Genomic DNA, 13,958 nt, shown 5'->3' on the forward strand with positions numbered 1-13,958 from the left:
TAATTTTTATAAAAAGTATTTTAAAAGAAATATATATAAGTATACAATATAATTTATAAATATACATATAATATAAAGCTGGATTTCTGCATTTTCTAAACTCTGCCGCACAGATCCCATGAAGCTGGTCAGTGTACCCTGACAAGCCGTTCCCAGACAGGGAGCCGAAACTCCACATGAAGTTGCTTTTTTTGGGTTGGGGAGGAAATGATTTTGCTTTTGCTTTCTGTGGTATCAGTTCAGTGAAATAGACCCGGCCATCCTCGTGGGATTTAGTTTCAGAATTTCTCCGAGCCCGGGGAGGGCAGTTTGAGAACGTGTGGCTCAGAACAACAAAATATTAAAATATTTCATTCCCTTTTTTTGTGTGTGCGTGAGTTTCAATCAGTCCAGCCCCGGAGAAGCAATGGAAAAAGTCCGACGGGACGCTCCGCATTTTGAAACGGTAAATGCTGCGTACCTTTACGGCTTCGTTATACCAAATATGAAAAAGAGAACAAAACACCATTTACCCTATTGTCAGCTCCTCCTGTCCATTATACAGAGGCAGACCAACCCATTGGCTTAGGGTGGGAGGGCGGGGTTTTCCACGCCATTTTTGGTAGTCATCGCCCATCCTCTTCATCACCCACCCCCCCCCCCCCCCCCTCCCCTCACACCCTCAGCAGCTCTGACCCTTTCGGGTGGGGGCGGGGTGGGGGGCGAGATTTTGTTGCCTTAGGGGAGAGAGAGAGAGAGGTATTTGGTGCTATATCTGAGGCAGGGGGAAATGTGAATTCCTCCGGGGACAATCGGCTCCCATTATACTGTCTCCTCTCTACCCACTCCCTCTGTGCCCACTCCGTCTTCCCAACCCGAAATCAGAGAACACCCATCCCTCCCACCCACACCTCCCTCTCTCTCTACAACCCCCTCCCAACCTTTTCCAAAAAAAAACAAACCCAGCATCATTCACAAGGGAAGAACTCGGCGGAGCAACATTGCTCATTCATTCGCTAGGACTGGCAGGCACGACGTTTGTGAATACACAGGGACACACACATTACACACACACCGACAGAGAGAGAGAGAGAGAAAATAAACTTAAGGCTTCCAATTGGATGATGACACTTGGGTGTTTGAAAGCTCGGCTTTAATTTTGTGTTTGTCAAATCTCACCTGCTACCGCCTCCTCGCCAGCCCATTCTCACCCCCTCTTCGGGGTGGGGGGGGTGGGTGGGGGGGGAGGGAGGGGTGGTTTGAGGAAATACTTTCTGCGAATCACCAACCGGTAGTAAGTGAGTGTGTGTGTGTGTCTCCTCTCTCTCTCTCTCTCTGTGTCTCCCCCTCCTCTCTCTCTCTCATCCCTCCACCCCCTCCTCCCTACCCCTCCCACAACTCTGTGTGTGTGTGTGTGTGTGTGTATGTGTTTGTGTGTATGTGTATGAGAAAGAGAGAGAAGCAGGCGGACCCACACAGTTCCGATATCATCACCCGCAATTTTTACTCCGTGTTTTCACGCACCCTCTTGGCAGAGACTTGCGTCGGGACATCTTCAGCCGCGTTTCTGGCGGCGGCGAGGAGCACAGAGAGAGTTGGGGGGGTGGGCGGGGGGGGGAGGTGTTGGTGGTGGAGGTGGTGGAAGGGAAGCGAAGGAAAAGAGAATTCCAAACCAAAACAGAAAAGCGTGTTTCCATGTTCGGTATTCAGGAAAACATACAGCGAAGCGGAGGCAACATGAAGGAAGAACCTCTGGGAAGCGGCATGAACACTGTCCGCTCTTGGATGCAGGGAACCGGTATTATGGATGCAACCTCGGCCGCTCAGAGGTAAGCAATGATATTTCCCTCAGTTTTTGAGCGCACACACGCGCGCACAATATTTTGTCGCAAATCTATTTATCGTAGATCTGGCGAAGCTCTTTGCAGGTCAGAGACGGGCCAGATATATTTTTCAAATTCTGACATCTTTGATTTCCCATCATTTGCCGTCCTGCTGTGGGGTTTTGTGTGTGTGTCTTTTTTATTGCTCTGGGTTGTCCTTTCTGTGTTTTATTTTCGATGAATTGATAACAATTGAATGCCCCTATATTCCCTCTTTCCCCGTTATGTTGGCTGCTTCAGTCAAGACGCTAACTTTAAATTAAACCGCTCAACTTAAAAATACCCGTTCTCTTTTATTTTAAGAAAAACACACACGATAACGCTACTTCTAACAGCCCAGAAGTTGGTTGCCCGAACCGCTCTTTAAACATTTACGCTGACACTACAGTACAACTCAATTAGTGAATGGTTAAGTGTTGGGATCTTCTTATCTAGTGCTACTGAGAATTCTTTTTCTTTGAATAAAAAAGATGCAGATTGTATTTTTAACCTACTCTTTGGAAGGGGCGATTTTGCAGGCTATTTTAATTTTTTCCGGCTGCTTTGTGTTTTCCCGGCTCATCTTGGTCTTGTCTGCCCGCAGTGGCGTTGGTCTGGCCCGGGCTCACTTCGAGAAGCAGCCGCCCTCCAACTTGCGGAAATCCAACTTCTTCCACTTTGTGCTGGCCCTGTACGACCGTCAAGGCCAGCCGGTGGAGATTGAGCGGACAGCGTTTGTGGGTTTCGTGGAGAAAGATAAAGTAAGTGTATTTCGTGTATATGTGTGTGTGTGTGTGCTCGGAAGGTAGAAGTTTGTCGGAAACGACCGGGGGCCAAGTTCCTGGGGGTGGAACTATAGAGCCGCCTGAACTAAGACGCGTTTAAAAAAAATTGTTCCCAACTTAACAGCTTAACTCTCCACTTGATGCAAAAAAAAGGACTTAGAAATGTATTGGGTATAATGAAAACTGTAACGTTACATGTGCAATGTGTATCTGTACAGAGCCCTCTACGTAAACAGATATAAATACATAGTCTACAGACGCTTAACTTTGACCCGTCCGTTATATTAAATTGGGGGAATCATCTTTTTACCAAAACATTCAGATTTAAATATAATAAAATATACCAAGGACTGATTGAGTGAGGGACTGGGCGCTCAGATCAGAATCTCGCGTGTTTAAAACCTGACAACTTTAGAAGGTATCTTAATTGAAATTTGGCTTTATTTAGCACGACTTTCTCTCTCTCTCTCTCTGTCTAAAATCCGGCATCTTTAAAAAATAATGTTTCAGGAAATCGGTGGTGAAAAGACCAATAACGGGATTCACTACAGATTACAGCTTCTCTACAGCAATGGTAAGTGGCTTTCGGCTAACTTCGGGAATGGGTGCGGGCAATTTCCATCGTTCAAACCCAGATCACCCAGTAACCTGCCCGTCCGTCCTCTGTTACTTGTCCCGTGTGCCAGACCTTGCATTTCATGTCGCTTCAAACAGTTTAAACTCACACTTTATTCCCCCCCCCCCCCCCCCCCCCTCCCACCCCCCAAGCCTCTCTCTCTCGATCATACATTTTATCTTGAAAAAACATTAGGGTCATGTATCTCATCGGAGTCCCCGACATCTGTGTCTCGACGAGGCTTAGCATTGTTTCTATAAAAATGAGTTTTAATCATTCGATTTGCGTTTGAGGGAGGTTTAAAGAGTGCTCCAGAAAGCCAGTTTTGAATCAGTGAAGTATTTACACTGCCCATGTTACTTAAAAGCACACATCCCCATTTTTATCCGCCTTCAATTTCCCCCCCTAACCTTCTGAAAAATCTCCACAAATCCCTTTATCCATGTGGATCAACACTTTCACCCGGATTTACTGCTCTGTGCCTGGGTATGGTTGGGGAATGTTCGCTCCTGAAGTGAAAGCCACAATTAAAGAACTGCTAACAGACATGACATTTTCTGAGTGAGGCCTTTATATTGACAATCTGTAATATGTTGTAATATTTAGGGATAAGGACCGAGCAGGACTTGTACGTACGCCTCATCGACTCGATGACAAAGCAGGTAAGCTGATATCTGACGTAAAATGATCAGGAATTGTATATAAATAGAAGCATGTAAGACAAGAATAAGGTTTGAATTGTGTCCAGAGGGGTTCGAATTAACCTACACGTCCTGGAGATAGCGAGGCTATTGGCCCTCCGATATATATTGAAACAAAACTTACAATTATTCTGAAACGTCAAAGCCAAGGAAACTATGGCTCTGTTTTGGGCAAGTTCAGGCTGCGCTGTGAGCAAGTTAGACTCCGAAAGAGGCCCGATCTTTCTGAGTGAAAATTTAACAAAAATAAATTTACCTGGAACAAAACAAAAAGTTTGACAAGCCCACGAGGCAGAGGGGGCTGAGAGAAGGATGTGGTGGGGAGGGGGAGTCTCTCCACGCTGTTAACATTGCCAGAGGGAGGCCTCACCCCCACAGAGAGAAGGAAGAAAACTCCTCTTCACGTTGGAGGTGGTGACAGTTGTTGGAATGTCCCCTTCAGGGTCGACCCCCTTCAAGTTGAGGAAGTTTAAAACGTGCAAATATTTCAGGGCACTTTGAGTGTAAATCGTTGGAGGATTTGTTTTGTTTGGCTTTCGTATTTATGCAGATCGATACCCATCATTTCACTCCAGTTCACGGGCTGTGTGTGTGTGTGTATGTGTGTGTGGGTGTGTGTTTGTGTGTGTGTGTGTGTGTTTTAAAGCGGGTGCGCGAAACAGCCACGTCTCCGAACAAAACTGAAGAAGTTGTTCTTTCTAACAGCGTCCGCCGGGCACTTTGACTTAACTGACTTTTGTGCGTTTCGCCAGGTTAGCTGGCTCTCCCGTTATCGTTAACCACCCGCCCCAAGGACTGAGTAGTCCAGTTTGTTGGAGATTGCAGCGACTGTGAATGTACAATCACTCCCAGATTCAGTTAGTCAACAGGCAGCGTTTTAACCGAACGACAAATAACGCTCTCGAGTCAATTCCAGTTTAATTCCGGAATTGATATCCTTAATAATGATTTTAAAAACAATTCTGTTCCAGGATGCTCCCGCGGTTTGTTAGCTGGAGGGTGTCAACTCGATCCCCACAAAGCGTACAGCAGATTTCAATTCTGTCAGCGACACCAAATCAGTACAAATGTCTTTTAAAAGCGCAATTTCAGGGCGGCTGTAAACGGCTATCAGTTTTTAAAAAATAATATTTTGTAATGTAGCAACGTTTTGTTTTACTTTCTGCGTGTGTGTGTGTGTGTGTGTGAAATCTTCATGTTCACATCCCCGCCACGTTTACTTCTGAATGTATCTCGTTTCCTGCCTAAGACAAACCAGGACATCAACACACAGCTCTTTGTGATGAAAATGTCTCCACGGATCGTTTGATACTTTTTTTTCTCTGTAACGCGATTTCCTGCTATTGAGGTCTGTCAGACCAGGTCTAAGAGAGAGAGAGAGAGAGGCGCTACTCAGTCAGAGAAAAGGACCAATTCTAACTCTACAAAATATTGACCCGCATTCAAACAAATGTTTGTTTTGTTTTCAACTACCACAAAAAAATACCTAAGATCTTTGTCAAACTGATCGTTACGCCGTTACTCTCAATGCAACATCAACTTCTTGGCCAGTGTTTCCCTAATACACCCTATCTCTGGATGGAGTGTAGTCTTGCCAGAAGGTCGAATGAACTCGAGTTAACTTTTTGCATAATGATGTGGACCCTCTGTTGTTGTTGGACAATTATGTTCTGCTCCCCCTTTCCCCCACACGCTCCCATCCCATCACCCCGCGCACAAATAGATTACCCATTTTGCCTTTGGAGGATAGCCCGAAATGGAACAGCTTGGTTTTTCTCCCTCCTGTTAGAGACGGGAGATAGTATCCCCTTTAAATCACAGTGATTTCACTGAGTACTTCGCTTATCGTAAAATAAGGTCCCACGACTGTGCCTGACCTCGAAGGGTTTGATTATCCTGAACCCATCAAACTTAATGTTTTATTTTGTTTAATTCTAGCTCCGTTTCTCTCTCTCTCACACACACACAGAGTACCAGCTCTAAACCATCGCGGTGCGTGTGTGTATGGGAGGGGAGGGGGGCCTTGGAACCCACATAAATCTAGTCAGTCGGAATATTATTCTAAATGCCTACTCACATGCTCTGACGGTATGTGTAATGTAAGAATAATTATCTGTGCGTATTAAAAATGTATGAAGTATAAAAAATCCCAGATAGCACTCTGATCAAACACGCTGCTTTCAAGGCGTGTATTCCCACTGCTGGATTTAATATATTTCTCTTGTTAAATCATTTATTAATATATTGCTTTTACAATTTATTTTATTTTATTTATGTTAAAGCCACACCAGGAAAGGTGATTAGTTCGCTATTTTTCCTGAGTGTTCTTTTGCCTCTGTTGTTAGCTTCACTTGTGTGTCTACAAGGGAACCAGGTTAAGCTTTCACACGAAAACAGAGCTGGCGGAAACAACAATAAAACACATGGGAACAGTTGGGGTGGCATACTGAACACAGCTCACCATCTGTCGGCGAATATCTCTCCAAATCTGCTGCCCTATTCCTCTTCAGCTCAGCTCAGCTTTGTCTGCAGCCCGGAGTCAGCAGAACACGTCCCCGGTTCCCCTCCACACCCCCCCCCCCGGTCCCTCTCCCACCACCCTCCCCAGCCCCGAAGTCACTGCGATGGCCAGAGATCTCAAAAGACCCCTTCTCCTCCCGATTGTACCTTTTCAAAACAAAATCACGACAGGACATGACATTGTGTTCGGCCTCACTATTGACACACACAGACGCGACGCTGCATTCTATCTGGGCAACAGTGAGATGTATCACTCTGGCTAAGAGTTTATTTTTTTCTCTCTGCAAATGTGGAAATTAACGTGAAATTAGCGAGCCGTGTCATGAGCATTCTGTGCTGGTTTCCATTCCGTTCCATTGTTTACGTTAGTATAACATGGGAACTATACCAAGTTGTACAGTATAAAATACCTCACCAGGATCATTGCAAAGTCTAAGAATTAGACGGGAGCTGGAATTCATCGACTGTGTCTGCAGTCAAGAGTTTTATCACTGTAACATGACAGAACAATTCGCGTGGCCCTTTTAGTGAGTGAATTATATTAAAGGGAGGCCCACACTCCCTTAACTTCTTGAGATGCCCTGACTTACTCAGAGCATGCCGACATTAAGTGGCACTCATTTTCAGCATTGAATTGTTACCCAGTGGTCACCGGGTGTTGCAGATTGGCAACACAGGCAGATGAGTAAGTGATCACTGGAGAGATGCTGCTAAATCGGCAAGTTCTTGAAAACCATAGCTGCAGCAGGGCGTGCAACATTACTGCCAACTCCCGCAAACTCCCTTTATGGACCATCTGTAAAATGCTCCTTTCGGCAGCAGGGAGATGTGAATGTGCCCTTTGCAACCCAGTCTCGGTGACCCGGGCTAGCCTTGAGTCCCTTCATTTGGCCAGGAAATGTTAGCGAGTTTGAACTCAGTAGGAACTCTGGATTCGCCAGCGCAAAAATAAATAAACCGAGAGAAACAGCCGGGCGATTAATGTTGACCAAGTGAACGGTTACACGCCAGGGTGAAATCTAGGGAAATCTCCGGTTTAAGTATCTCACCCTGTTTTGTTTTCAAAGTCCTATCGCGCTTGAGCAAGTTTGGCGGACATTGAAAAAAGCGTAGATTTAGGGACTGAAATCCTTAGTAAATACTAGAACGAACATGAATACAGACCGTTAACATGCAAAGGGAAAAAAAAACAGAGAGGGCACACGGTGAAAGGAAACTGCAAATTTTGACCTGTTTTGTTCATTTTCTTCGGGAACATTCAGTTACAACATTATAATAAAATACAATACTTCTGCAACTTGTTAAGTTGGATATTTCCGAGCAACCCTACTTACTGTGTTTCATAAAAATTCATTTCTGTCCTACAAAATGTTTTTAAAAATGTTTTTTCTGGCGCTCAGTAATTTGATGCAGAGGGAATTCTAACCTCAGGACCAGTGACTGGGAATATCTCAATGCTGTTACACTTAAAAATATAGTGGTTATGTTACTGACCAGAGAACTGATGAACCCCGGTGTACTGGAGTCCAACACTCCACCGTTGCGAGCTAAGAATTTGTATATAATTTTTTTTTGAAAGGGGTCTCCAGTCTCTTGCCAATTTGATTGCCTCCAGACTGTTCTCTGAATCGGCATTTGCAGACTCCTCACTATGTCCGGGCGGAAAAATAGATGCTAACTTTGTCAATGATGTTCAAATCCTGACATTAGGTAACAAAGCGTAGGTTCTGCGGGAGGAGTGAGGGGAGAGGTGAGACAGCAGTCCAGGGTATAATAGTTTCCTTCTCTTCCAGGCTATCGTGTACGAGGGACAGGATAAGAATCCAGAGATGTGTCGGGTACTTCTCACGCATGAGATCATGTGCAGGTAAGGAAGCTGAGAGATGTCCCAAACCCTCTCTCCATCCCCCCGCCCACCCCAACAACCTTGTTTGTTTTCTTCCAAAGCGTTGACTAATTTCTATTTCAGCAGGAATTGAACTGCATAAACAATAGACTGAGCTACATTCACTGTACCCTCCTCGACCACAGCCTCAGCCACAGTATTTTGTTTTGCTCTGTTCTGTGTACTCATTAAAGAAACAAACCAAAGTAATGACTCCTCAGAAGAGTAACTGTAGGATTTGAAATGTCCTCCTAAACTATTTGGAAGTCTATTTCTTTGTTATTTTTTAAAAACTACCTTTTAACATTCACATTAATTTTACCAATAGTTTGCACCTGGAGTGTTGCAATTTTTTTTTTACTGAATATTAAATACCAGTTACCTAGTATGTGGTGGACTATCATCACAAATATTATTGTTGGTTTTAAAAATAACTCGATTAAATAATAATCTCCACTTTCCACAACCCCTCTTGTTTTTATCCCTCTCACTGGTGCCCGTTCAATGATTGTCCAAATTCTCCACCCCGCCTTCCAAATCGAGTTTACATTATTGTTTCATGTTTCGGACCGACACAATGCTTGGGGCGGGGGAATTAACAACCGAACGAACATGTCGGACACACCGAACAGTGAGCTGGGTCTTATTCAAAGGTCCTCTGCCGGCCTTAATGCATGCACCATCCAGCAGGAGTCACCCAACACTGGTCAGGAACAGGAAACCTGGCTGCTGTTTTCCCTCTCTAACCCTAGGGGCACTGAGACCAATTTCTTCCACTGCACCACCTAACTCATAACAGACCGGGAATCGGACTTGCGACCTTCTGGTCTTGATTTCACTGTTTGGCTTGGAAGATTTGCGAGACTTGACAAATTATTCCAACTGACTAATGACATTTATCTCATTATAACAAATTCAGGGATTAAAAAACCTCCCATTATAATAAATGTTTCCCCAGCTCCCAGCTGGACTGCATTAAAGCCTGGGGTGTCCAAAGACGAACTTTGTTGCAAGAGAGAGTGATTTATTCCAGTCTGGTTCCATAATATCATTCCTACTAAGTTTTCAACTGCCCCATAATAACTACAACAGCTGTAATTATTTTAGCAGTCACAGGAAGTGGACAATGCCGTCAAAAAAAAGCAAAATAAAAAATTCCCATATGTGGTTCCAGCACAAATTTAAGTGTCGGAAAACCGCAGCAGGCTGTTTCCAGGGAATAATGTGGAGAAAGTAACTGGGAATCTCGGGAACGTGACCTCCTTGGCTCATGTTGTAGGAAAGCCATAAAGAGTGTGTAGTGGCAGGAATTGGGGTCCGCAGGCTTAAAGCAGCTATAAGAGGCACCGACAAAAAAAATGATGTCGCTATAATCACAACACAGCAAGGAGCTTGTCCTAGAAATTGTCCTTGTTCCAAAGTATGTCATTTAAAGAAGAAAAATGCTTGCATTGCCTATGCAGTTCGAAAACGCCTTGAACTTATTCCACGGTGAATTTTGTGTGTTTCTATGAAGCGGGTCAAATATTGTTCCACTCCCTCCAATATCTCGGTGCAATGTTGAGATGCACATTTCATTCAGAACGAGCCTAGTTGCCCAGTCCTGGTTAGTGACCCCTACTGGTCAATATTTGCGGAGGCGTCCACTGCCTTTGGGGGGTCCCGGTGAGGGGACACCCAGAGAGGCGACCCTTGCAGTCCAATGGACCCTCTTTGTTGGAAGCTGTGGTGGACGTGGCACCTTGGATAAGGCCTGACTGCCCAGAGGCAAAGAATCTCAGTGTGTCCAGTAGTACCTATTCAGTGGAAGGCAATTAGCAATCGTGGCGTAAAACGGGAGAGGAAGGGTAAAAATCACAAGCTTCTTACCTTTCGGTGAAATCATTACGTTTGGACATTGGTTTTAAGTGCGTACGTGCAAGTGGACTTCATTGCCTCTAACAATTGTTTTATAGTTACCTGCTTCCATAACACAAGCAGTAAAATAGTAATTTAAATCATTATATTTGACAGGCACAGAGTAACCCCACTGACCCATTTGCTAAAGTCACTAATGGGTCCTTATGAATAATAAATGCTAGAATGGACCCGTAACACTGCTTTCTGGTAACCAACCAGTGAATGTCTCTTAACTTGTAACATTTTAGTTGTATACGGCTGCATTATAGACTCAGCGTTAGATCAGCAAGTGTATAAACAAGGCGACAACACACTTAGTGATTCTGGAAACCATTTTATGCCCTTTCACTGGCGTGCTTTGCATGCCTTTTAAGTTGCTTTTAGTGAGGTTTGAAAGACCCATTATTGCCCGGCTGCCCATTTGTCTGATTTCCACAGCCGCTATAATCAGAAGGGAAATGAAGGAAAGTTGAGGAAATAAAAATACGTTCAATTTGAATATCGGGCAGTCCTGATTTCAGGAAAAGTTAAACAAAATTAATTCTCTACCTTTTAAGTGTAATGATAACTGTTAGCAATATTACAGCAGGAACCCGCAGTCTCACCAGTGAGTAGATTCTAATGCAATTACCTGATCAGACATCCACACCTCTCAATGCTACACTAGCTTCTGGTGAACCTATTTTTGGGCTCCAGAAAAAAAAGCTATTATTTGCCATTCTGAAAAAAAACTTTTAAAATATTAATTTGCAATTTTAAAATACTACATAGTTTTCGACAATATAAACATCAGCTAAGGATAATCAGTGCTAACCTGGTAAAAAGGTAAATTGTTCCACTTAGTGAATTACACACTATTTAGTTTACTTAATGGAAACTACCTATAATCGTGAGGAAAATGCTAATTGTGAAACCAGCAGCTATAAAATATATTTGAATAGAATTAAAGAACTTGTCTTTAAATAATGCATGATCACATTTTTAGGAGAGTACTTTATAATTAATAAATTACCTCTGAAGTGAAGTTACTTGTAACATACTAAATGGGAGTCAATTTGAGTACAGCAAAGGCTTACAAGCATTAATGAGATAAATGACTTTTTGGTTTATACCGGGTGGAGTTGCAGCTGGGTAGAAGCAAAATATTAGCCAGGACGCTGGAGAAATTGGTTGCTCCTTGATCTGTATAATACGGTCTCACCAGTCAGATAAATGTGATCCAATAGATCACCCAAAAGATGGCGTCTCTGACAACAGAGCACTTCTTCACTGATGCAACTGACTTGTCAAGTTGGAAAAGTTCTTGGAAAAACTAAGTTGAACTGGATGATAGGAATCAGAGAAAACTGAAAAATGTTTCTTTTAATATCGGTTTTAAGGGATGAAGAGAGGTATTGGGACAGATGTGGCATGGAGAAGCTTCAGAATGGAGGATTTCCTCACTGGTGGCTCTTGCAGTAACAGTGAGATGGGAAGGGGAGGGTTTGGGGATTGATGAACCACAGACATTCGAGGATCATGAGATAGAGTCATTGAGATGTACAGCATGGAAACAGACCCTTCGGTCCAACCTGTCCATGCTGACCAGATATCCCAACCTAATCTCATCCCACCTGCTAGCACCCAGCCCATATCCCTCCAAACCTTTCCTATTCATATACCCATCCAAATGCCTCTTAAATGTTGCAATTGCACCAGCCTCCACCACATACTCTGGCAGCTCATTCCATACACGTACCACCCTCTGCGTGAAAAAGTTGCCACTTAGGTCTCTTTTATATCTTTCCCCTCTCACCCTAAACCTATGCCCTCTAGTTCTGGACTCCCCGACCCCTGGGAAAGGACTTTGTTTATTTATCCTATCCATGCCCCCTCATAATTTTGTAAACTCTATAAGGCCACCCCTCAGCCTCCGACGCTCCAGGGAAAACAGCCCCAGCCTCTCCCTGTAGCCCAGATCCTCCAACCCTGGCAACATCCTTGTAAATCTTTTCTGAACCCTTTCAAGTTTCACAACATCTTTCCGAAAGGAAGGAAACCAGAATTGCATGCAATATTCCAACAGAGGCCTAACCAATGTCCTATACAGCCGCAACATGACCTCCCAACTCCTGTACTCAATACTCTGACCAATCAAGAAAAGCATACCAAATGCCTTCTTCACTATCCTATCTACCTGTGACTCCACTTTCATGGAGCTATGAACATGCACTCCAAGGTCTCTTTGTTCAACAACACTCCCTAGGACCTTACCATTAAGTGTATAAGTCCTGCTAAGATTTGCTTTCCCAAAATGCAGCACCTCGCATTTATCTGAATTAAACTCCATCTGCCACTTCTCAGCCCATTGGCCCATCTGGTCCAGATCCTGTTGTAATCTGAGGTAACCCTCTTCACTGTCGACTACACCTCCAATTTTGGTGTCATCTGCAAATTTACTAACTGTATCTCTTATGCTCGCATCCAAAGATGGGAGATCATCATGGCTATGGAGTGGCATGATGCCATGGAGAGATTTTACATTATTCTTTCTCTGGTGTTTTAACAGTATAGTTAACCCATTTAAGATAAATAGGTCAATGCTTCTTTTGAAATAGTAGGCAGTGGAATATAATCACAACAATCATTTCTAGGTTTCAAAGCATTTAATATGGCAATACTGTCCCTTTTTTTATGTAACCGATTGCTCTAATTTTGTACTTGACATAAAAGAAATATAAATTGTGGAAAATAGTCCATGAAAAGACAGATAAATGTTACTGAATGATGCTGAAAATACAATGTTCCTGGTGCATGCTCAGACAGGTGAGAAGCCGGGTGTGCTTATGTTCAAGCCAATGTTCTTAGAGCAAGAGGAACATAGAATAATTTGACCTGGGTATCCACAGGCCCTTGATGGAAAACCACATGCAGACATGGATGAGAATGGTGTGTGTGTGTGTGGAAATGCGTGTTTCTACATTGAGTGCCTTCATGTGTGTACATGTTTAGTTTGCTTGCATTGTGTGGGGGTATTGGGTGTCTGTGGGAGTGCGTTGGCAGCAGGGATATTGAAGGAATTCTCTCTGCATGTATCCACTGAAGGGCACAATGTACTTAACTCTGGTCTGAATGGTTCTGGAGCTTACCCGATATTATTTTATATTGGCTGGAGTGTGCTGCCTGAAAGTGTGGTGGATGCAGAGTCAGTAGTAGCTTTCTAGATTACTAACAATGTGGAACCAGGCCCTTCGGCCCAACAAGTCCACACCGACCTGCCGAAGCACACCCACCCACACATTTACCCCTGCACCTAACACTACAGGCAATTTAGCATGGCCAATTCACCTAACCTGCACATTTTCGGACAGTGGAAACAGGCCCTTCGGCCCAACAAGTCCACACCGACCTGCTAACCACTGTGCCACCGTGCCGTACTTTCAAAAGGGAATTGGACAAATACTTTCAAAGGAAACATATTTAGGGCCTATGGGGACAAAGTAAATGTATGATTGGCGAAATGATCTCTGTGTTGTAAGGTTCCTTGAATATTAGCATCTATAAATGTACAATAACATGACGTACAAGTCTGCCACTGGGAGATGAGGAGTATGTTTAGCACCATAAGTGCTCTGAGCTAGCACACAGATGCCAACTTTCTGGGCTGTAATCTAAAACTGCCTGGACACTCATGAAGTATCAATGCCTATGAAATAAAACTTCAGTATTCAT

The 13,958-nt window shown here is 43.8% G+C and overlaps 1 protein-coding gene across 4 annotated transcripts in view; it reads left to right on the top strand.

Moving 5' to 3' along the window:
• The first annotated feature begins 1,600 nt into the window (after positions 1–1,600).
• Positions 1,601–13,958, top strand: part of ebf1a (EBF transcription factor 1a) — a 468,187-nt gene continuing 455,829 nt past the window's right edge. For 2 of the 4 annotated variants that reach the window (XM_043703972.1, XM_043703974.1), the window contains exons 1-5: positions 1,603–1,808; positions 2,446–2,602; positions 3,137–3,200; positions 3,849–3,904; positions 8,257–8,330. In XM_043703972.1, the coding sequence (XP_043559907.1) occupies positions 1,675–1,808; positions 2,446–2,602; positions 3,137–3,200; positions 3,849–3,904; positions 8,257–8,330 (485 nt within the window). In that variant the 5' untranslated portion in view covers positions 1,603–1,674. Of the gene's footprint in view, positions 1,809–2,445; positions 2,603–3,136; positions 3,201–3,848; positions 3,905–8,256; positions 8,331–13,958 lie in introns of all 4 variants that reach the window. The other 2 variants (XM_043703975.1, XM_043703973.1) reach the window with 2 other exon arrangements.

Source organism: Chiloscyllium plagiosum, chromosome 14 (assembly GCF_004010195.1).
Source record: "Chiloscyllium plagiosum isolate BGI_BamShark_2017 chromosome 14, ASM401019v2, whole genome shotgun sequence".
Lineage (NCBI taxonomy): Eukaryota > Metazoa > Chordata > Chondrichthyes > Orectolobiformes > Hemiscylliidae > Chiloscyllium > Chiloscyllium plagiosum.